We start from the raw sequence: 25,456 nt of genomic DNA, 5'->3' as shown, positions 1-25,456 counted from the left end.
GACCTCTGTACTTGTTTCCCCATGTTCCCTCATATTCCTGTTGCCTTTTTTCCTCCGAGGTCGCGTGGTTTCTGTGAGAGGGGGAGGTGTAGAATCAGTGACCACAGATTTCCCTTCTGCATTCATAGCCCTCTTTAGTTTCTTGCATTCTGTTACCAAATGCCTGACTATTTTGCAGTGGTTGCACATTTTTGGTAGCTTCCCCACTTCCACTGTCAGACAAAAATTATATTTTGGAGTTTTAACATATATCTGATCTGGAATTGGTTTTGACAGGTCTACATCCACAAGATCGCTGGCGTAGTACCCATATTCTCTGTGCAAAGTTTTCTCCTCAATTTGCATTGGGTAGCCGACGCCACGTGCAATAGAGAGAAGAGTTTCTGGCAACCAGAATTCCTATCCTAGTCCCGGCAGACATATCCAAACCAAAGCATGAGATTGTCACTGTAAATCCGGGTTGAAGTTTGGGCTCCATTGACTTAGACATAGAGGAACATCTTCAAAGTTCCAAGATCCCTGCGCCCAAACTCGATTCATGTCCTCTGCATTTGAAAACCGAATAAAGAGGAATTCCTTGCCTATGGGTGTGATGAGCCACTCCCCAGTTGGATTCCATTTCTCTTTTGCTATGATTCGAACCTTGTCTAGCGGCATCTTCACCAGATCAATTCTCCCAATAAGACAAAATTTACAATACTCCATTCCTCTTTCATAAGCAGATGTCAAGATGGTAATAGAGGGATAGTCCCCCATCTGTTCTGGAGGTGGAAGCTCGTTCAACACCACATGTGGCAGAGCACTTTGTTTCGTTGCATCTGCGTAGGACTTGGGGGGAATTGTTGTGTTTGCAGCAACACCCGAATTTCCCACCACCGCCATTGGGGTTAGGTTCTCCAGCTAGTAAATGTTCATGCTTGACGATTTCATTCCAGAACTCTCACTGTGACGCAATGAAGGATTTTACCTGGAAGAAATTGTGTCATGAATTTTGAGAGAAGAAACCTACTACACCAACCTTTTCAGAACTCTCATTGTTGATCAGTGGAGGATTTGACCCGACAAGGTGGAAGTAAGATCCCTTTCCAGAACAAAGAGAAACCAGAAAAATTAATTATCCACTCCGAACTCAGCACTGTTCGCAGTGGAGGATTTCACCAGAGTAGATCAAAGCAAGAAGGTTAAAGAGAAAGAAGTTATTCCTTTTTGAACTCTACACTTTTATCAGCAGAGGATTTTACCAAAAATGGAATGAAACATGAGGGTTTGGAGGAGATAGGAATTTATGCCGCCTTTTTTTAACCAAAAGAAGGAAAGAATGGAGCACTATATCATGGGCGCAACTTATGTTATATTCCTCCCAGTCGCCCCAAGTTTAGTCCCCATTTTCAAACTTAAGCACCCACGTTAAGTATTCGAAGGGTTTAACTAAAGCATCACATTTTGTGCTTGAATTAGATCGTAAAAAATTTAAACGTAAAATCTATCAAAATGAAACATTTCCTATTAGGAAACTCTCGATTTATAGGGGAAGTTTAAATCTTATTAGCCTTAAGGATAATGCGGATAAAAAAAAATCAAGTAATAAAAAAATATATGGAAAAATTATAGTAAAAGAGGCAGATATATGTGGTATATATCCATCCATATTGAATTGCAGATACATCAATGATAGAATCATTTTTTATTGGACTAAATACAAATATAGGTCCTCTAATATATGAAATGCAATAAAATAGAAAAGAAATCAAACAAGGGAGACAGATGACTACGGATTTTGCTCAACATGTTCTATTCGATACGGGTAGGAGAAGAACCCGACTCGGTAGTCATACAAATTGGTTGATGATTTTGAAGAATTGAAAACTGAAGAAAAGTCAACCGAGGATCATGGTAGTCGTTCACGAAAAGCCAAACTTTTAATCATTTTTAATGATAACTAAGTTATAAAGTCGGTTGTTGAATTGGACTCCTTATGGACATTACCTTGCGTATCAATTCCCAAACCAATCTTTTGCAACACCTTATCACTTAATGCATCAAAATATTGTCATGCAACCATGCATTTTGTAAGTTTACAGTTACTTCGAAAAAAAAAACAAAGTTAATATATAGTGTCTGACCACCATATCAAGACATAAATAGTACTACCTATTACAACATACGTAATTTTGATGTCTAGAAATTATAGATTAATTTTATGAACAACACCACCAAAAACACAATTGAACAAGTAGAAGACGAGTCAATAACCACAAATAATGAATAACTAACATGTTGGGATCCTATTTTCTTAATAATAAGAAATAATAAATGGCTTCAGATGCATAAGTGGACAACATGCAATGACTGATTAAGTGTAGTCAAAGCACGCTAAGAACAAAATCTACCTACAATTCCATAAAAGTATTACAAGAGATCAGTTATTGCATGTTCAATTTCAGAGAACTTCACAAAAGAGTCCTCATGAATCGACCAATCAAAGCAGTAAAGATTCTCCATCATCCATGCCTCTGAGGCAACACACTGTTACCCATTTGGAGTCCCCAACTAAGAGCAATTTGTGCAGGAGTCTTCAACAATTTCTCTGACACCATACTTAATCTTATATGCTTACGCACAATACTCTTTAGCCATGTTGAACTAGGGAAACCTAATTAATGGTTAATATACCTTCAAATTGAAGGCCATGAGATATGGAAAAAAGCTCTGCAAATAGGGATATAATACTAAAGTTAGAAGCTTAAGTTCCTTAAAACTTATAACTCACGGATAGGTGTACTCCGTGCACGCAATTGAGACTGTTGCCAAGCTGGGTGGCATTCCACCTGATTGACAGCAACAAGAACACTTGAAACTTCCAAAAGCTCTCCCAACTTTTTTGACAAAAAAATTCTAATACTAATAGCACGAGACTTGTCAAAATCATAAAGACCCTCCACTGCTTTCTAAGGTACTAGGAAATTCAGGTTGGAAATTCATGTGAATCTATTATAGTTTTCACACATGGGCAATTGTATGTGGCGGTTTTAAGAACAACATCTAGACAGGGATTGAGATATATATCTAAATTATCTAGACAATGCAGTTGAATCATTAAAATGTAAGAATAAGACCTCATTAATGATTTGACCTTATTTTGGATGTAGAAACTGGAGCATGTATACTGATTACTCAAAGCAACATACATGCAAATATACAATATAATGATATACACTAATACAGTGATACACAATTACACATGACCAAGTACAATAAAGATTGGAGAACAAAATTTTCTTTCTCTAATATAATAGGCCCACATAGGAACATAAACAACTTATCTGGCCTATTAGTTTAAAAATCTCAACAACAAAAAAATGGGCTTCTCAAAACATCCTATAGCATCATATCAATGTTACTTAAACAATTCAACAACCGAACCATTACCTATATCACATTACTATGAACTAAAATACTGGACAGGTTAAAGAGGTGCTGAGCTGGGATGGTCAACAAAGTAGTATATTTCGAAGGAAACAATAAACAATGCAACAATATACTATACATTACTACAGATTTAATCAATTGCTAATTCTCTAGAACGGATTTACTCATTGCACTAAAAAAATGTATTTAAAAACAAATATATCAAATAAATACCTGCAATAACACTATCAATAACGAAGAAGAACTGTTAAAAGAGACGAATGCAACTGATGAAGAACATAAAAGGAATTTAAAAATCCAAAAAGAATATAATAACTTCAAATTAATCCAAAGAGAAATGAAGTAATAACTTCATTCTCAGTTTCAAGTTTCAACTAAAAAATTGGACACGGGTTTCACGAAAAAAAGTCGAAATAGGAGACACCGGGACACATGCTCTAACTCAAGAGACATGTACTTTTCACTCTAATAACAACTAAGTTTGGACCAATTACAATAGCAAAGCCCAAAGCCCATTAAAGCACCAACTATTAAAGTCAGTTTATATGTACGAATCTGATATGACTCTCTATAGTCTCAATTCAAACATATGAAACAAGTTAGCAGTACTAAAAGACTACAATTGGAATAATATATACGTGCAATGTTTTTGGGGTTTGGAGGGATGACATATCTGGTTGCAAACTATCTTTCCAAGCAATGCAAGTCACAAGAATAAGCATAATGGTTTTAAAAGTTTTTTTTTTTTGTAAACTCTACTTCAACTTGGAAACTTCAAGTGATGATAGTAAAATTAGTAGTGGGTCACTACCTCATTGGTTGAGTTAGTTGCTTATACTCTTAGGAGTCTTATGCCGAAAGAGTCATACACATTTTGTGCTTGAATTAGACCATAAATTTTTTAAATATAAAAACTATTATAATAAAATATTTCTTTTACATCACGAAAGATACCTAAAAGATCCTGGGCATATGCCCTGGTTCAAAATCTAGTACATTAAACTAAAACTAACATTAAAATCCGATTAATAGGATTAATCACTGCAAACTTCATAGCTTTGGACTATGAAACAACAGTTAAAATCCGTAAAATGGTGGCCCATGTTAATTTGGATTGTAGGTAGTTGGTCAACCGTCAATCATATTACAAAATGTGGGCGATATATGTTAATTATGCTCAGGTCACAAAATAAGTAGACCATTCTGTCACAAGTCACGTGATGATGATTTAAAGAACCACGATCTACAAAAACTAAACACGAATATGCATTAATCACATAACGGAATAAAATTTGGAACGTAAAATTCCTATCTATACACTATCTGCACAACTTGTTTCTCTCTTCCAAATGATTGAAAAAGAATGGTTATAAGTAGGTTTTCTTATGTGGAGATTTAAAGAGGGATGAGAGATGTATTCTTTTCATAGATGGATATAAGGGGGTGCGTGTGGGGGCGGTCGCACCCTTGAGATTATAAAAGCTCTACTACCACATAACTAATTAGTAAAGCTATTGTGCACAGGAGAGAGAGTATTTGAGTGAATCTAGGTGGGACACTCATCAGGCAGGAGTGAGGGTGTATTGCACCAAAAAGTACTGCAATCAATGTCTCTCATACTTGCATACAAGTGCACTCTGTGCATACTAGACGTCCTCATAACTAATTACCTAAAAAAATCTTCAAACTATAAGGACTCACACCCCCAAAAAATTTAGCAAACTTCCACTCCCGCACCCCCAAAATTTTCACAACTATAGTAAGAATATAATTAACAAAAAAAAATAAAAAAAAAAAAATCAAATAAACCAATTTTTTTTTTTTTTTTTTTGCCCTTACAAAATTATCATTTATCATTTATTTTGAGTCCAAAATCATTAAAGAGGCACAAATGTGTCTTTGAATGTTTGATGAATTGATTAGACTAAAACAAATAGCCAAAGGCCCAAAGCCCAACCGGTCAGTTTGTATAATTCTAATCACCTATAACAAACTCATATACTCTCCCTCATTTCTTTCACTCTCAATTCTTAAACAAACGGTCAGACCTCAACCCAAAAAAAAAAAAACACACACACACACACACACACACACACACACAAATTCATAAAAGATTTGCGGCGCAGCTTGTTGCACATTTGTTCTAATTATTTGTAAAACTCATTATCATTATCAATAAAATTTTCACTTAAAAAAAACAAAACAAAACAAGGTAATTTTTTATTTTTAATGTCAATCTTTTATAAGTCTATATAACAATATAGCATTATATTATTATATAATGATATAACATTATAAGTCTATATAACATTATATAGATATAACATTATAAGTCTATATAATGTTATATAAACTTGTAATATTATAGAAAGTTAACAATTTATCGAATTATTGTATACTTGTGGGCTAGATTATGTAGATATATATAGACATAGTAGTATCAATTAATGGCTTAAGTGCTTAAGTAGTTAATTTTATCAGTCCATATTAAATTCTTAGTAGTCAATGCACTCTAGTTTTGTTAATTGAAATAAATGCATAATTTTGTTGATCTTTATTGTTTAGACCTTCTGATAAAAAAAATTTTGTTGATCGATCTTTTTTAGTGGGGTGGGGTGTGCACATAATCTCGCACCCCCTAGCTTAGAATCCTGACTCCGTCACTGATTCTTTTCCATCTCCTGAAGAAGATCGGCTGCACTGGGTTTTCTGGTTTGATCAATATCTGTTAAGGACCTCAACATTGTTTTCAACTCAAGGAAGTCTAGAGCATCAAGTCAAGTCCATCAGGCAGCAAACATCTAGCCTTCTCCATATTTATGATAGCATCAATTCTGGCCCAAGCAGTGTATGATATGCAAAAGAGTTGGGCCATAATAATGCCAAGACTGTAGATGTCTGTCTGAAAATGCCCAACAAAAGATTGTAAGTTCAAAAAAACAACCAAATAGCCAGTACAATAACTTAACAATCATTAGTTCATGCGTTGATTTTCACCATCATAGTAAATACTCCCTTTTTAATTTTGGAGCCATATACGGTTTGCTACCAAGCAATTCATACAACATTTAAGGAACCCACCTTGTCTGCAGCCAATGTATCATCAAAACAACTGTATGCATCCGATGAATAGTCTATGTGGCACGTATACAACGCTGATAGGTCCCCCCCAAACAAAAAAATATATAATTAACTCTTTAAAACATACATTGAAAGAACTTAGACAAATGCAAAAGTTAGCATTTTACCTAAACGAAAATCTCCTATCTGTATTGCACTGATGGCATCCAGAAATACATTACCAAGTGTCAAATCTCGGTGCACAAAACCATTAGAGTGCATAAAATTTAAAGCGCTTGTAAGTTCGCGAAGTTGCCTCCGCGACCAATTTTCATCAAATTTATAAGCTCCATCGGAGCAAGTCCAATAGGGGGTTATATGGGGGTGCTAAAGGCAAATATAGCACCCTAACCACAAAAATGTCATTTTAATAGGGCTTCTAAAAGGGTTTTAAATTTGGAAGGAATAAAAAACTGAGACAAAGTTAAGGCCTTCGCTAGCAGTTATCATAATAAGTTCCGAAAGACGGACGACATAGTTTCTATCGTCTGTTGGTTATTTATGTACAGACGGCAGAAACTATGCCGTCTGTCTCCCGTTTTAATTAAATGAACGAACGGTAGAAACTCTGCCGTCTGTACCTGGCAGACGCAAAAACTGAAAAATCTTGTTTTTCTTTTCATATACAAATTCATATCTATTCCACTCAATTCAATCTATTCCACTTACTCCACAATCCATTATCATTCATTCCACAACTCAACAATCTACACATCCATCCAACTAACCAAAATTCATTCATTAAACAAACATAATTCAATTAATTTATTAAACATAATCCATACAAACATCAATCAATACAAACAAAAAAAAAAAAAAAAAAACTAATTTCAACTCGAACCCTCGCCAGGTTGCCTCTTTTTTTATTTACTCATTCGTCGTAATTCTCGCAATGTCATTTCTAGAATCTGCGCTTCTAACTATGCGACTCTATCATATGACTTTTGCTTCTCTTCTTGCTCGGCCACCAAATAATGATAGTATTCGTCGGTCGTAGTCATAACTGAATCGCGCATCCCATGCATCATTAGCTGCGACATGGCATATCGCATTCTAAGTGTAGCCTACAAAAAAATCAATAACTTTAAGAAAAATCATCATTATAAACCAAATATAATTCAAGTTTCAAAATATAAACCAAATACTAACCTCATCTACAGTGTCAAAATCCGGGACAAGGTTCGGAAGATAACTTTGATCAACATGAGATATAGGTATGACGAGATGCATTTCCTGAAATGTAACTATGTCATAGCTCCAATAGGTTATCCGGATCGGAAGGAGTTGGAACAAAATACTCGTAAAGACCTTGAGATGAAGAGTAAGGCTCAGCAGGGTGTGAGATACGCAAATCAATTCTAATAGCCTTATGTCATGCAAAGTCCATGTTAGCAACTCTATACATGTTAGCAGGCAATATAGGATCCCTTGAGACGCGATCCCAGTAACTATCGTAGTCACCATTCACATCTAAATATAGAGAAACTTGTGGCCACAAGTCTTTATGCATTCTAAGATAAGACCTCCATTGACTGACTCTTCCTAATGGACACATATTCTCCGAAAAAGAGTGTGGGATAAAAGGTGTCCCAACGATTTGATGTCAACACCTATCGCCCAGGTACCACACGATGATACCTCTAAATTCAAAAACGATTCGACGCATTGTAAGATTATACGAACGACATACACGGTGAATCGCCTCACGTAACCAAACATCATCCATAGTATCTCCTTCCACATCATCAACATTTAATTCCATATATCGAGTATGAAACTATGGTGTCCACTGTATCGCCAATGCTGACCTAGTCTCGAGTTGGTTACGATCTAAGTGAATGTTGTGGCGTCCTTGACCAGCTCGGCAATCTTTAAAGTCATTCATCCATGCTCTAATTCGTGGGCGATATCATGGTCTATGTTCGGTCTCAGAAGAGGAGCCATGACAGGTACGTACTCATGCCACCAATACTATCATAAAAACAAATATCAAAATCAAACTTGTACGTAATTTAAAAATTATAATACTATCATAAAGTTATAATACTAAAAATTTAAAACTTACTTGTAAAAGAAGAGTGAAGCCACCACATTGACCATCCACAATATTAGTTGTGACTCGGCACACTTGATCCAACGCGTAAATCAAAACTCTAAATATAGCACCACCCCAATCATACTGATGCATGTAATCTAACCAAACCAAACACTCTATCCAACCTAATCTCAGTGAACTATCACCCGTGGAAAATAAACACTACGTGATTAAGTAAAAATAGAATGCTCTCAAATATCTCTCCCGATCTGTACCCATCGGGCACCAACCTTCGTCACTCTCTTTCGTCTTCTCCATGAACTCATTCACCAAAAAAGAGGGTTTGATACCCCCTTTAACCCAATGCTCCAGCCTTATATTCGACCATTTTTTATGTGCATAATCAAAAGTCACGAACCGACCTTCTCCAAACGTAACAGCCTTTCCCTTTCCTACGCTCATTCCCGTAGAAAGTGTGAGTTGTGTCCCACCACCGCTCAATCAAAGCGTATATCAAACCACGGTCGGCGTTTTGATAACCACATCGAAATAATTACCCAAACGGAGATTGTAAATTTTCATTTCTTATGCCTTCAAAACAATCTCCTTTGGCAACCATTATCTTCCACTAATTGTTCACGGATACCCAACAACACCACAAATCTCCCCCCCCCCCTCCCCCTCTCTAAACATTTATTCAAAATATTTATTCATTAAAATTAAAGAAAATACAAATTATGATATTAAAGAAATCAAATTTAATGATCAAATGTTTACCATATTTACACGATGAGATATGTGAGTTTCCGGATTTCTAGCCAATGTAACATGTGTTAACGGATCGACTGGGTCCGGAAATTCAATTACTGGAGGGTTTTGCAAATTACAGACTTCATCGACGTTTAGCGCCAAGATCAACTCTTGTGTCAATCTACTAACTGGTTTTCAACCGAAAAATTATTTATCCTTGTTACTCATTTTGTGTGGCACCTGCAATTTAATCAACAATATCCTCTTTATAACTTCAATTTAAACAAAATACACATTTTCAAACTAGCATTCTAAAACATCAATTCCAACATTCTAATTCAACAAACATTAAACTAATCCCTTTAGCCTCACAATTCCAACATTTTAATTCAACAAACAATTCAACATTAAACTAATCAAAATAACCTCACAATCAAAATAATTCACAATCAATCAAAATAAACTCAATAAAACCGAATTTCAAAATTGTAATAATTCATATCTGGTGAATATATATCAAAATAATCTAACAGAAATTGAGGTGAGAGAGAGGATGTCGCGAGATTAAAAGAGAAGAGACGAGAGAGAGAGAGGAGAGAAATGGAGAAGAGAAAGAAATTAACGTTTTTAGTAACTGTCCTATACAAACGGCATAGTTTCTGCCGTCTGTTGCAATTTAACAGACAAACGGTAGAGTTTCTGCTGTCTGTATCCCGAACTTACCAACTACTAAAAAGTGTGATTGGAATGGTATTTTTTATTTTGGGCTGCTAAATATGGCTGGGCCTGCTAAATAGCCTATGTGGCACCTTTTAGCAACCCATTATAGCAGCCCTCCATTGGACTTGCTCTCATTCAGTGCATCTAAAAAACTCCTATCACAAACAAAGACCACACACATAATCTATATTGTTGTAATAGCCATTAATAGATTAATAGATTGTAAAGCAAATCTTATGAACTGAGGAAACTTGAACAAGCAATGCACATACCTCAGATAGTATTCCATTTGGATGTACATGTATATTTGTACACCTTCATTGCTGTCATCAGACGTGGAATCACCTGGACCTTTTAGACGTAGCCAGCCACTCGACATCTCCTTACTATTACCTTCTATGCTATGGTGGGGGTAAGTCCACTGGATGTTATCCTAACTTCAGTCCATGACTAAAATGTAAACAACAATTAGTAAACAACACATGTTTGTCGTCATATGGGATTTCAAAACTAGTTAACAACATAATATATTACTATATTAGTGTTTCTTCCATAAACTTATCTAAATTGAAGAATATAAGTTTTCTTTGCCTTACACATCCATTAAAGAACAATAACCCTAGTTATTAAAGCCCTAAAACTCTCTATTAGATAAACATTGATTCATAAGCATAAAATCAACTAAACAGTTTTATCTTTTACAAAAGACCCTTTTATAGCGTCGGCAGTCTTGCTATTCATGAAACCACCAAAATATAAACTCCAAACTTAACCCTGACCGTAATTAAACCTGGGACATGCCACAATTTATTAGGCCAAAAATAATATAACCAGAGGAACATCACACCCATAGATGCGTCGCATCATTTTTGCTGTGTATATTTGTTCAAATCGAATTAATTTTTGCGAAGGGAAACTAACAAGGTCACACAACGCATTAGCATCTAGAGAAGGTACTAATGTCGTATTCTCTTTGAGTGTATGAGATGAGACCTGTTGTTCCTACAGGATACTTTCGTCTAAACAGAAACAGAAACAGGAAGGGGGGGGCGGGCTCCATAGCAAGGGCGTGTTAGCCATCACAATGATGTGGCGTCCTCCCCTTCTAAGGCATTGGCATTTTTAGTTCTTCTCGTTCAATTGCTTTAGTAACACTCGCCTGCGCCAACCAAAAAGATAGAAAAAACTTCAGAGCATTTTACCTCAAAGAAAGATTCAGAGCTTATCTCAAAGTTTGTTTACAAGTTAATTTGCCACTTTATCATTTCTACACTTCTACTTCCGTATTTCCATGGCAAAGGTCTTTTATAACAAGATGTTGGTAGTTATGGAATTAACCGCACGCATGCAAATCTCAAAAAATTGGAAAACAGGAATTCAATTGGAGCAGTCAAAGCTATTGAATAAGAAATAAATGCCTTTAGAGAGGACGTAGAAATTCACAACTGACCTGATAGGAGCGTACAACATTAGCATGACGTAAACGGGATATAGCAAGCACCTCCCTACATACCATGTCATAGTCAAAAAGAGCAAATCAGTCCCAACATAACTTGATTATGTCTACTTTCTGTGACCATGTAATGGGCAGAAAACCGAAAGGAGAATCTCTATAGTTGGCAGACAAATATACCAAAGTACGATAATTTATTAATTTTAAACAAAGTAGAAGGAAATTTACAAGAATTAAAAAGGAATACATACAAACTGAACCATAATAAGTCTCGACTATAACATTAAAAACAAACATTGGGATCCTACCTAAAAAACAGGAAAATAATAATATAAAAAAGATCTGCATATCCACAAACATTGGGATGGATGACAGTGTAATTTCAGGATAGATAGTTTGGAAAACAAAAGGAAAAATAATTAAACCACAACTGCTTATCATTCCATAATTCACAACTCATGTAACCACTCACACAGGTATCAAGTTCTCCGGATCCTCTTCTAGACGGATCCTCTTGACCGCATAGTGTCTTCTATCAAAGTTGTGTTGGCACAGGAAAACTGTACCGTAGCTGCCCAGGCCTGCAAGAGTAAAAGAAAAAGTTGGATAAACATAGAGGAAAACACAAACATGCTAAGGTAAGATTCAAATAGAAAGGAATTTGATAATCCACAAGCGAAGTGAATTCTTTGGGGTTTTTTTTTGGGGTGGGGGGGAGGGGGAGGGGCAGGGCCGTCCCTGAGTTTTCAATGGCCCTGTGCAAACAGCGAAATGTGGCCCTCTTCCAATACTCTTCCATCAACACAAAGGATCATCGAAATATTTCCCTTCTCGCATTTTTGGCTGCAAAATCATCAATGAAGCTTTCAAAGTTAATTTTCTTTAAAAATTCATTTTCAATAGATATTAACGCTAGCCCATTTAGTCTTTCTTGTGACATAGTCGATCTAAGATATGATTTCAATAATTTTAATTTTGAAAAACTTCTTTTCTCAGACAGCAATGACATGAACGGGAAAATCAACAAAATTCTATAAGCTATGCATGCATTAGGAAAACAATCGTGTCGTTTCAAGAAATCAAGTATATCAATAGCTTTATTTTTATCTTTTGGTAACACCTCTTTTAAGACTCTTAGTTCTCCATATAAGTCTTTCCCATCAAGATCGAAGAGTTTTCATGTTTTAGAATAGTTTCAAGGCGATCACAACATGCTTCCAACTGATTATCATCTAGTGAATTTAACTTCTCTGATCTAAACAAAAAACCAAAAATATCCTCATATGCTTTTAGTTGCTCAAACCTTTTATCTAATGAACTAATAGCTTGATCTACAATAAAATAGAAATATTGATTTCTAAATGAGTCTTCCTGATTGCATTGACTCCTCATTGGCATTCTCATCAAAATGTCTTTTTCATTTAATTTGACGTTTCACTTGAAACACAGGATCAATTTCCATTTCAAGTAGCAATATCTTTTAGCAGTTATCATGGCTTGTGTGAGACCGGTTTCTCTATACTTTTTAAAATATGTAATCAACCATTTTATTTTATCAATAGCCATATCTATTTGCATATCTTCAGATTGTAAGGTTTTGCTAATTGTATTAACGGTAGACAATATCTCATACCAAATAATCATGCCTAACAAGAACTCAAAATTTCCAATTCCATGTCTAGCTAAAGAATCAACTTCACTCTTTTATTTTAGAATCATTATCGGTTTCAAAAAATTTGAAGTAAAGCCTCTCTTATTTCGGGAGCTTGATATCTAATTGTTTTTAACACTATCAACACGACTTTCCCAACGGTAGCCGATCTTGACTTAAGAGTAAACTCTTTCAGATTCTCTTCCAAAATCTGCCACCGCTTTGTAGATTGTGAAAACAATGTATAAATTAGTTGTACAACCCCAAAAAAATCTTTTGCTTTACCACAACAATTAGCCATATCACAAAGTGTTAAATTAAGACTATGACAACCACAAGGAGTATAAAATGCTCTAGGGTTAATATCTAGTAGTTTTTTTTGTACACCTTGGTGTTTCCCTTTCATATTAGACCCATTATCATATCCTTGACCTCGTACATCATCAATATTAAGATTAAGAATTTTAAGCACATTTTGCAATTCTAGAAAAAGTCCCTGCCCAGATGTATCATTCACTACCATAAATTCTACAAAGTACTCATCTACTCTTACTGGACAAGTCGAAACATCCACACATCTCAATATCAAAGTCATTTGTTCTTGGTGACTAAAATCTGGAGTGCAATCAAGTATCACAGAAAAATATTTTGCTTCTTTAACTTTTTGAATAATTGCATTTTTAATTTCAAAAGCTAACATACTTATCAATTCATTTTGTATTTTATGACCAAGATAATGATAATGAATTTCATTATTATCTATGCGTCGAACATGTTCTTGCATTATTAGATCCCATTCTGCAATCATTTCAATTATGCCTAAAAAATTTCCATTGTTTTTTTCATATAATTTCTCATTTGTTCCTCGTAATGCCAAGTTATATTTACCAAGATATTTCACACGGATATTATTCTACGTATCTTGCCTTCCAATGTTCTTTCTCTTTGTTAATTTGGTGTTGAACATATTTATCAATAGTTTCTTCTTTTTCCAATCTCTTACATAAATCATTCCAAGTGATCATGTTAATGATGTGGTCTGTACTTGTTTCATGTTGATGAAGCCTAGTACTAAGATGCCCCCAATCATTATACCCTTCATTTACCAACAAACCTTTTTGAAAACCTTTTTTAAAGAACTTGCAACAAAAACAAAACACTTTATCCATTGCCTTGTAATATACTAACCATTTTCTATCCTCTGTAAATCCATTCGGTAAATGTCGAGTATAAAATGTTGAAGAGAAACGTCTATAACAACTATCTTTAGGTCCTTTTCCGACTAATAGGTCCCTTATAGGACCCCTTTTTACTAATAAATCTCTAGATAATGTGTCAAGATTGTCCCAAGTTCTTGGGTCATAAATGTCTAAGGGAATGGATTGACTTGGTTGTTCGTTGCCAAAATTACTGACTTGGTCATTTTCGGTATGGCCCATAACACCGGCATCCTCATTGTTATCATTTTCAATAGGGTCGGGATCACTAACATTTTCGTTTCCATTGTTATCTAGATCATCAACATTTTCATTTTTTCATCGAATTTGTTTCTAAACCTTGTGGTTCTTTAAAAATAAATTTATCAAGGGCTCCTTTTCGAGATTGAGTTAGTTCTAAAAGTCTTTGTCTCTTTTTACGTTTTTCATGTCAGATTGACACTTTCTAGGAAGCATTTAAAAAAAAAAAAATAAATTAACAAGAAATTGAGTTAGAACAATATAACCCGATATGTTTAATGCTTAAATGGAGATGAAAGATTGAAAGATAGTGGTATGGCCTTGAAGCCCTTGATGAAGTCAGCGACTCATTATGACACTTCACAATTCACATGACAATTTGTAATGCCCGCAATTAAAATATATATACAACACTAAATTAGACTAGATTACTTTGGAATTAAATTGAGTTATTAAAATAATATTTAAGAAAGGGAAAATTGATTTTAATCTCTAACTTACTTGAAGAAGAATCAAAAGTTAGGTGAATAATCAAAGTGAAAACTAATACAAATCCACAATTGTAAAGAAAGAATTTTGAAAATGAGAGGATGCTAGATGATCAGAAGGTGAAATGGTGAATGAGGGGTTTTATTATTTTATTTTTTTTACTCTTTCTTTTGTATTTGAGTAATTGACTAATTTAGGCAAATAATTAATAAGGTATCTAGTCGTTGAGGGAGAGATATCTAGTCGTTGAGAAGAGACATGTTTTTCTTTTTTTGGATAATGATCATTTATTACATATCTTATTTCCTATTTTTACGAAAATAATTAATGAAGAAAGAGAATATGAGGGGATATTTCCGTTGTTTATTGTGATTTGTGAAATTTCCAATTTTTTGGGCTTTTGATTGGTTTGGGCTTGTGATTTGCCAAATAGGCCTTCTCTACAAATACTATTTTTTGGGGCCTTGTATATTGGGGGCCCTGTGCGGTCGCCCACATTGCACCTGCTCAGGGCCGGCCCTGGGGAGGGGGAGTATATGACTTGACATCTGTCCTTTTTTTTCTTTCTTATGCTACCCTCTTTCAACTTCTGCTCTGTACCTCTTCCCTACAAAATCTGTTCAGCGATCCTTCTCTCTATCTCCCTCCTTCCCTCCATTAACACAACACAACACAACAATTTCTCATAAATTTTGCAGATTGGTTTTGCAAAAACACAACAAGATGAGAATAGAACTTCTCTCTCTATCTTCTCCAAATCCAAACCCTAACTCTCAACCCATATTCTTTGTTTGTCACCACCTTGCGGTATACTATTACTATGCATATTTATGAATGATGAAGAAACTACAATAAATAAAGATGAACCTTCATATTCATTAAGCATATGTAAATCCTGACAAGACATTAAATATAGCAAACAACAAAGCAGTATAATATATAAATTTTCTACTTATTCGCAGAAATGTGCAAATAAGACAGGATGGTGACAAGTGGCAAGTATGTCTCGTATAGGATCTAGTAAAAACAAAACTCAGGTTTTAGTCTTTTTCTTTCCTTATTCAACTATAATATGAAGACAATCACGTTTAAAGGGGAGAACACAGTCAAGTCAAAACTGATATTTTTACAAAAAGATTTTTCTCAAGATTTTCTTTCAGCAATCCAGAGAAAGATCTAATAATGACCAATCAAATAAGAGAAGTAGTTTGAGCCTTCAGAAAACCCCTGAAGATGTACCCCCTACTACTCCTTGGATAAATCCCGTCTTCATAAGCATAATTCTGAACGTAACGAACCCCACTTTGAAAAAAATAAAGTCAATAGAATGTAGTGATAAGAAAAACATAAGCTCACCTTTTCCCTAGAACTAACATTAACAAGAGTAGATAATTGAGCCTGCAAAACAAAAAGTAAATTAGTGAAGATGAAGTAAGTTAACTTAGTAAATTGTATTATCAAAGCTTATACCTAAAAATCCACTATGTCCAGGAGAGTCTTTAACGAAATAGAGTTATTCTTTATCAAAAAACAAATAAAAGATGCTTTGCCGGGGAGGAAAGAGATCTTTATGGTACTAAGACTAAATTTAAATGCTCAGCCAAATATTATTTTATATTCCGCTGAGCTCTTTTATTTTGACCTAACTCATTTTCCTTTTCTTAATCTTATTGTGAATGACATAACTCAGTTGCTTTTCTTTACAATGATGCACGACTGCACATATAACACAGACACAAACATTCGAAAGAACTTGTATTACTCAACAATTCATAATTCATGAAGACCAATAACCTGAGAATTCCTAAACACTTTTAACATGCCAAAAGGTAGAGAGAACGTAATAATACTATGTGAACTGAAGTGCCTTCTTTTGCCTTCATCTTTGTTACGAGTTTTCTTACGCTATATCAATATAAACTATGCCTACATCTATATACTTACATAAACTATTTCAAATTCAAAGTGCAAAATCACAACAGCGTTTACATGTTCCAGTTATAGCAAAATAGATTATGTAAAAAACTTTTGCAAGTTCAACCGTAATAAACTTTTGGATAAATTTTTCACAAGTTACCTCGTGATGTACACTATGGTCTGGAGACTTGAAGCAGTCATCTGCAGCAGCCAAAGTGAAATATTATGATAGAACTATCTTGCAGGGAAATATACTGGTTTTTTTCTTCTTTACTAGACAAGTGACCCAAACTTCTAATACATCATGGTACTTCAACTACAACAAGCTGATCATACAGGGAGTAGCAGGTAAAGTTGTAAGCAAATTGAGTATAAAGATAAAACATTTTTCAGTACAAACCACTTACATCCAGGATGAAAGGGCCAGTGAGCTGCTGTCATTGAAGCATCCAAACGACTTAATATACATTTGTCTATCTCCACTAGATGAACAGAAAACCCTGCATCATAAATACATGACAATACATAGTTAAAATGTTAATAAGTGCAATGCCTTTTTTTTGTTGCATTTGATTCTATGCTTCTTACTAACCATTGATATCATTTGTGAATAGGGGTGACTTCGGATCGGATCGGATCAGATTAACCTCCTTCGGAATTTTTCCAAATTTTTTTCGGAACCTAATATGCTAGCCAAATCCGATCCAATTTTTTTTCGGATTCAAAATATATTTCCAATTTGAACTTTTCGAAATTTCGAATAACTTCGGAAATTTCGGAATACTTGGTAAATTTTCAAAGATCTATTTACTTTCAATTATTTTTAGAATATCATACGCCAATGTTCATTGTAGGGAGAGAAAACCATGTCCACAACACCAATGTACCAACAACAATACGCACTTGTTTACTGAGAAAACCCATTTTCATTCAAACAAGTGATCCAAGAAAAAACGAGAAAAAGAACCTGCAGCCACCAATAGCAAGCATTGCATTCTATTGAGGTCTGGGTATTTGTAATGTTTCAATCTTTTTTCGTGTGTGGAAATTGAAGCGTGAAGTGTCTGCATAAATAATGGATTATGGTCTTGGACTCTAAGTAGCTTTACATAATATTATATCTATTGGAATTTGGCTTTTGGATTGGTCTGGAAGTCATTGTATGACTCAATGACATTTTTTTTCATATCATTGTTGTTATGGTAGACGGTGTAATGACAGTAGAGTGGTCCAATTCAAGTGGGAAAGTAGCGGCTAGGTTATGTTTTTGTTTTATTTTTGGAAGTAAAAAACTAGAAAATGAATGAACGGTCGAGATCTAATCAAGTGGATAGTGAGAGAAGTATATATTTTCGGAAGAAATTGGCAATAATATCGGAAATTTCGGAATTTTCGGATCGGATCGGATTTTAGAATTATATCCAAATCCGATCCAATTTTTTTTCGGAATTTTCGGAAATCGGAAAATCGGCCCATGAAAACTACACCCAGAGCCAGACCAATTTCGGGTCGGATTTCGGAAAAATCGGAAATTCGGCAAAAAGAGACACCCCTATTTGTGAACATAAACGACCCTGCATATAATCTCACAATAGTAACCTCGTTGGCTTTAATCATTGGAGCACTTCTTCCACAAAAAATCGTCATCTCTTGAGGGGTTGAGGCACCTAGTCTGCATTTTCCAATCATAGACGAATTAATCAAACTTTGTTCTAAACGGCACTATACAGGTGGATCCAAGGAGAAATATAGTTATCTGTGTATACTTCAATCGCCATCCAAGACGTAACGATATATGCAATCCTGATGAACACAATAATGCTGGTCATTTTGTTAAAATTAAATATAGTAGTTATTCAAAAGTATAGAAAGACTGCCAAAAGAATAGATAACGGCATCAAGGACTTGAGCTCAGTGATGACTCTTGACTGATGTAAATTCCAACAGTGCTTTATGCATCCATTTATTTTTACAAGGTAGCATGCCAGTCCATAACCCTTTTTTTCATTTTCGGGTTTCAGGCCACATTGTTAATGCTATAATGGAGATTTGGTCCGCAACTAATCTTCTATCAGTGTTTGGTCCCAGTTCCGTCAGTTGATTGCGTCGACCATAAGCTGGCTGTCAATTTCTTCATGAATGGCCAGTTTACCCTTGCAGGCGCAATCCACGTGAGATGAGCAGATACCTTATTCTCTAATCTACCAGCATCTACACTACTACGTGCCTTTCATCTAACAAACATGTTATTAATCTAACAGCAAGTGTCACTACCATATAAGCAGGAAAAATAAAATCTATTCCTCATTTTTCCCCCTCTTCACATGAGTTTGCTGAGAAACTCATGCACTCTGTAACAGACACAGATCTTTGTTCCTTTCTCTTGCTTATTCTCTCTTGACATTTCTGCTTCCTCGTTACCTCTTCAACTTTTGTTTGTATATTGTTTGTTCAGATGATTCATACTCTAAGTATATGTGTCTGAAAATGCCAAGTTCAGGTGCTTGGAAGCTTGAATGGTTAGAAATGGATAATCACATTTGTAAATGGTCCTGCCAAATAGAGAGATGATGCTATTCTAGTCACTCTGTCATCGTTCATGAGTTTTTCAATATTAGTATCCTTGCAAACCATTTAATGGATTGCCATCAGGAAATGTCAACAAGAGGGGGCTGTTCTCCTATTAAAACTCAAAGGATGTAGCAGAACATACAGGGATGTCAAGTGTCAACTCTTTCCTCCCTATCATTCCTTAAAGAGAATTGTGCCTTAATCTGTGATATTGGACATGCTTAATTTTCATTAATGACAAAGATAGCAAATAGGAAAGATAAATAATAATGTTGGACATTGGACACGCAAAACATACACAAAGATAGCCTTAATACCTGAGTATTATAATATTGAACATGCAATACATAAACAAAGATAGCAAATAGAAAAATAATGACAAATAATACTGGTCAAGGCAATTGGATAAAGACAGTCACTGGAACTTGTAGAAGAGATTTAACTTCACTACCTACGTTGGAACGTTGAAATCTAAATTGGAAAAAGAAAACAATATACTCACGCATTGACCATCAGAATATAATCTTTTTTCCGTACACCATCAGAGCTATCCTGCATGCCACATAAAAAGTCGAGTAAACAACACGTTATTGAGTTGAAACTTATAACTTTGCTACATCTTAAATACAGATTACTCCAATGTGATCAACTGCATAGAGAAAAAAGCATTACACTGTCGGACATAACATGAAAGTGATGCGTCTAACAAAGCTTCACTTTATGTACAAGCCAACACCTAATTTTGTTCTCAAGTTACTCTGTCAGACCAAGTAATTAGCAAAAGCAAAAAATACCACTATACAGACAAATTTCTTTGCCAGAAGGAATGCTAAAGTTTGATCATTCAAATGTACATTTATTGGTAGAAATAATGGTGTCATAACATAACGAAGAGGAACAAAGAACTCGGTAATTCAGACATACCATTATGTATTAATGTATACCAAGAGGCCAAAAACATAAAATCGGCTTAGATAAGTTAAATTGAGATGAGATGTTAGTCTTTGGGGATGTACCGTAGTATGAAGCTGCTTGAAATGCTCACAGAACTTCATTAGTGCTGGACCAAGCTTGTCGTCCTGAAAGGGAAACATATATCAACTGTTTACAATGGAAATAAATGCTTTTATACCCATTAGAGAAAACAGTGAGTATTAACGAACACTACATACACCCTGAGCTGATCCTCTGCCCACATCATCCACATAAGCGACCAGAGCTCTCCCCACCATCTCTTTCACATGCTTTCCTTCAGCAGTTACCTCAGCGAGAGAAAGTTCGGAAGCAGCAGCCGCTCCAGCAACCTGTGATGTCCTGAGATAAAAGACCGAAAGATAATTTATGAAAGCTTCAAACAAAATAAGTAAGCAATTGGGATTTCCTACCCCATATAAACACAGTTCCATTCCTTGGACTTTGAAATAATTAACTGGACAGCAAAAACAGAATCTAAATGCAAATTCCGCGATATAAAAGGGGGGATACCATATAATATGCACGGGTCTTGTTTCCATATTGAAATAAATGAAAAGCAAGATCAAACCACTTTTTACCTTTTTAGTAAGATATTTCAAAAAACAATAATAAATAAAAACATGATAACGTCAATGATACCGAAAAGCTAGTGTATCTACATGGGCATTATTCTTTGTTGAAGGTGCTTTCATTTTTAAATTGCATTCAGACTTACTTTATAGATCAGAACAGCCTCTGGGAGACACTTTGGTGGAGTGCTGGCTACTTCTCCAAACACAACAGTCTACACAATGCAAACAACAAAGTTTATGTCAAATGTGTCCTTTCTAACCAACAAAAATAAGGCAAGACTATTGAAACTTTTTGGAAGGAGACACACCTCTACTTTACACATGCCAGTTGCTTGCTGAGCTGCTGACTGAAAGCTCCTGATGTTGTCGCCTTTTGCCTGTCAATTCCAAAACAGTGAGATATTAGTAAAAGAACGCCAGCTAAATCGTTGATGTTTACCAAATAAACTTTACAACAAGACAGCCAATAATGCATTGTCAATTGACAGTAACCTCTGCCAAATGAAATATTCGCATGCGATTACAGGAAAAACTGGATCTTGGGATGGTTGATTATATTTGAAGACATGTATAATTGTGTACGAGAGAGCTTCAACAGAGTTTTGATTCAAAGCATTCACTGGCCAACAACTTGAACTAATTTATGTTTATGAAAACATTAACTTTTTCTAGCAGGTGCCAGATAGCTTAGTTGGAGTTGGTAAAACCTAATGGTGATGATACCAGAGGTCTAGGGTTCAAACCCCGCCAACATCCGAGTTACTGATCTAAAATTTCAAACTGTCCGGAAATGACAAACTCTGCAATGAAACAATAATAGTGAAAGTACCCAAATAGTCATCGGGTGGTGTGGAACAACTATAAAAAATTGAAGTCGGGTGATAGCCAACATTGCAACTGCTAGTTCAGAAACACTGGAGCTGTACATGTACACTGCGGTGCTACAAAAGCCTCCAAAATAGGATCCCAATGGCCATTCCTTAAAGTGGAGTTTGCTTTCCAGGCAAACCATGATAACGTGGAGCCTCAATTACAAACTAAAAAAAGATTACTTGTCTGTCAAGTATTCTTTAGTCGTTGACAACTAAGGAATCTAATCAAGTACCTACCGAAAAATGAAACTAACCATAATTGGAGCGGGGAATGTTGTGATGTTTTTGAGAGAGTTGGATGATGTCTTCGAGAGGCATTTTGACCATGTGGAGACAGGGTCACATAATTAGAAAACGTAAATCTCTTAAATGTCGATGACCTAAAGGAACAGAAGTAGACAACATAAAGTATTCCATTAACGATTTAACAAGGTTTCTGGTGTCATAAGATTACAGTGAATGGATTAAATGTCCAGGTAGTCGGAAATTTTTTATGTCATAAGAAACATCAAAAGCAATGTGAGTCCCACTTTACTATCTAGGTTTCTAGTTACTATTAATTGAGCATGCATTCAATGGGCAATATTAAGAATCAAACTAAAACCAACAAATAATTACAAAATCCAAAAGTTACTTAAATTAGTACAACCTCAATCAGAATAATGCATCCCTGGAAATGCTTCAGTGCATCTAAGCCCCAAAGAAAATAGTAGGTCGGGGATTTTGATCAATATCAAGTAAATAACGTAAAATAGTGAGGACAACCACAACAAAGACTTGCCATACCGCTGCGATAGAGGAATAGCTACATAAGAATTCACAACATCGTTCCAGTAGTGCATTTTCCCGCCGTTTGCTTCACACAAGTTACTTAATATTGAATTATAAATGTAATGTTTTAAATCTAGGGCTTTTTATACCTGCCCCCTCCCCAAGACTTAAGATGAAATCCAAGTCAACTTGCCTTGACTGTTATCAGGCAGTTGAAATGTCTTAAATACCCTTTTCGTTCAAATTATCCAAATTACACTTTGGCTTTTGGCTTTGCAAGACCGAATTTTAACTAGAAAAATTACATGCCATGTGTTAATATCTCTTTAATTACATCCAACGACTCACATCAACTCATTGGTAAATGATAACTACTACCCAAACTACCTTTGTTTCATGAAATAATTACCTCGGAAATGGCTTTTGGAAACTTGTTTATCTTCCCAACTAATTAAACACTTTTTTTGTCTTAAATCATCAACATATAACACTTTAATAAGGGTGAAATGGTGGTGGGGTTTAAGAGTTCAACAATTTACAAATAATAAACATGCATAATGACTACTAACAACATTTATTAGTGTTTCTTGAGATTGGGAGACATTAATGGATAGTCTAATTTTATAATTGGCTATCTACCATTTTTTCCAATGTATTCAAAAACTCCATCTATAATCTGGGTCAAACTTTATATTAAGCATTTCTATAAGTCCGTGATAAGTCTATTTTCATAGTTGCATCAATTCGATCAATTGGTTGTAGCAACGCATTGTATATTGCAACATTTAATAAAAGATCTAATTCTAGGGTTTCTAAATAATAAATTCAATCACACAACAAATAAATAATTGAAGTACTTGACACCACAACGACCATCGTCACCAAGATCGGCGTTTTATTAAAAAAAACGGGCTTAAAACCCGTTAAATTGGTAAGACGTCTTGTATCAGCTTAAACGCCAAGTTTTTCTAAATATCGCGTTTTAAAGTTAAAAAAACGTATTTTATTGCGAGATTTGAAAATCTCTCGTTAATTTTTTTTTTTTTTTATCTAAAAGAAAAAAAGGGTTTTACAGTTTACCTATTTGAACCGTGGGCGTTAGATTGACTTATTAAGACATCTTTATTTAGTTCTATTTTGTTTTGCACTAGTAATATACTTGAAAATTTTAAAGTTATTTGTAATATTTGATTATGCCCTTATGGCTGGTAATTAGCAGTATCTTATTCAGGGTCGTGTTTTGGTACTGAATCTAAAACTTATAGTATTTGGTTGAGTAATTAATAACTTGATACATTCATGTATTTTTATTTTATTTTATTTGTATTATTATTATTTTTATTTTTTGTGCCCATTATTTTTTTTTCTATTTTTATAAAAAAAAAAAAACACAAACTCCTTACCTATCGTATTCTTTATCATTGTTTTTTACCATTTTTTTTTTATGTATTATACGTTTTAAACCTGTTTTTTATGCCCCACGTTTTTTAACGTTTTTTTTTTCAAAACGTTCTGTTTAAAACACGAACTAAGTTTTTTTCAAATACAACGTTTTTAATCCGTACCGTACTTGGTGACAATGACAACAACTCTAGCTGTCGTGTTTTTAAGATGTTTACTCAACAGAACCTGCAAAATTGTTATAATCAATAAATCTTGAAACATAACTATAATTTTCAAGACAAAAAAAATATAAATATATATACTCACGTGAGAACTATCAGGTAATAATTCGATATTTGGATTCGTCAATAACAAACCGTTTATACAATCCATCGCTACGAAACCCTAAAAACAGCAAGAATCATAAATTCAAGAGCCGCTACAAACCCTAAAAAATAAAAAGAAGATTGTGAAATGTTAGTTACCTAATAGCCTTAGCTGAGCAGTTGAGATCAGGGATGGAGTCAGAATTTTAAGCCAGGGGGTGTGAGATTATGTAGACACCCCACCCAAAAAAAAAAAAAAAAGATTTGTGGGGTGTCTACATAATCTCACACCCCTTTCCACATGATAGTAGGGTTATAAAATATTAACATTGAAAGTAAAAAGTTATATTTTTTTTTTTTTTTTTTTTAAGTGGAAATTTTATTGATATTGATAACAAGTTTTACAAATAATTAGGAAAGCTGTGCCCTCAAGTCCTTTCTGATTTTTTTTTTTTTTTTTTTTTTTTTTTTGGGTTAAGGTCTGACGCTTGTTTAAGAATTGAGAGTGAAAAAAATGAGGGGTGATTAAAATTATACAGACTGACCGGTTGGGCTTTGGGTTATTTGTTTTAGTCTCATTAACCCATCAAACATTTAAAGACACATTTGTCCATCTTTAATGGTTTTAAACTCAAAATAAATGATAAAAGATCATTTTGTAAAGGCAAAAAGAGAAGTAAAAAAAAACATTTGTTTATTGGAATATTTTTTATTAGTTTTTTTTTCATACTATTTTTTATTTTATTTTTGTTAATTATATTCTCACTATAGTTGTGAAAATTTTGAGAGTGCGGTAGTGGAAGTTTGCTAAAAAAATTGGAAGATACGAGTCCTTATAGTTTAAAGATTTTTCTAGGCAATTAGTTATGTTGTAGTTAAGCATTTCTAATCTCGGTGCGATCGCCCCCCACACGCACCCCCGCTATATCCATCTATGGTATGGTTGAGATAATAGTATGTTTTCA

At 34.6% G+C, this 25,456-nt stretch overlaps 2 protein-coding genes across 6 annotated transcripts; both read right to left on the bottom strand.

Annotated features, from left to right (window-relative positions):
* Positions 1-444: 444 nt before the first annotated feature.
* On the bottom strand, positions 445-882 carry LOC147518261 (uncharacterized). Its single transcript, XM_086593870.1, has one exon. It carries the CDS (start codon positions 880-882, stop codon positions 445-447), a length of 438 nt encoding a protein of 145 aa, XP_086449996.1.
* A 6,400-nt stretch (positions 883-7,282) lies between these two features.
* Positions 7,283-22,955, bottom strand: LOC147518260 (uncharacterized). 5 transcript variants are annotated; one of them, XM_086590155.1, is made up of 15 exons: positions 22,798-22,955; positions 21,448-21,516; positions 21,283-21,351; positions 20,765-20,906; positions 20,609-20,671; positions 20,095-20,144; positions 17,429-17,521; positions 17,182-17,222; positions 16,461-16,502; positions 11,980-12,088; positions 11,505-11,559; positions 10,327-10,504; positions 9,362-9,574; positions 7,699-7,793; positions 7,283-7,613 (listed from the first exon to the last, which is right to left on the bottom strand). In XM_086590155.1, exons 6-10 carry the CDS (start codon positions 20,096-20,098, stop codon positions 12,008-12,010), a joined length of 261 nt encoding a protein of 86 aa, XP_086446281.1. In that variant the 5' UTR covers positions 20,099-20,144; positions 20,609-20,671; positions 20,765-20,906; positions 21,283-21,351; positions 21,448-21,516; positions 22,798-22,955; the 3' UTR covers positions 7,283-7,613; positions 7,699-7,793; positions 9,362-9,574; positions 10,327-10,504; positions 11,505-11,559; positions 11,980-12,007. The 5 variants fall into 5 exon arrangements, 4 of the variants coding, with proteins under 4 accessions (XP_086446281.1, XP_086446280.1, XP_086446282.1 ...); XR_015211742.1 differs by lacking the exons at positions 7,283-7,613; positions 7,699-7,793; positions 9,362-9,574; positions 10,327-10,504 and adding an exon at positions 10,702-11,213 and having other exon boundaries at positions 18,621-20,144; XM_086590154.1 differs by lacking the exons at positions 7,283-7,613; positions 7,699-7,793; positions 9,362-9,574; positions 10,327-10,504 and adding an exon at positions 10,702-11,213.
* Between the last annotated feature and the right edge of the window lie 2,501 nt (positions 22,956-25,456).

Source organism: Coptis chinensis, chromosome 2 (genome assembly GCF_015680905.1).
Source record: "Coptis chinensis isolate HL-2020 chromosome 2, ASM1568090v1, whole genome shotgun sequence".
Classification (NCBI taxonomy): Eukaryota; Viridiplantae; Streptophyta; class Magnoliopsida; order Ranunculales; family Ranunculaceae; genus Coptis; species Coptis chinensis.
The sequence above is the reverse complement of the archived record's forward strand: the minus strand, read 5'-3'. Positions and strand labels throughout refer to the sequence as shown.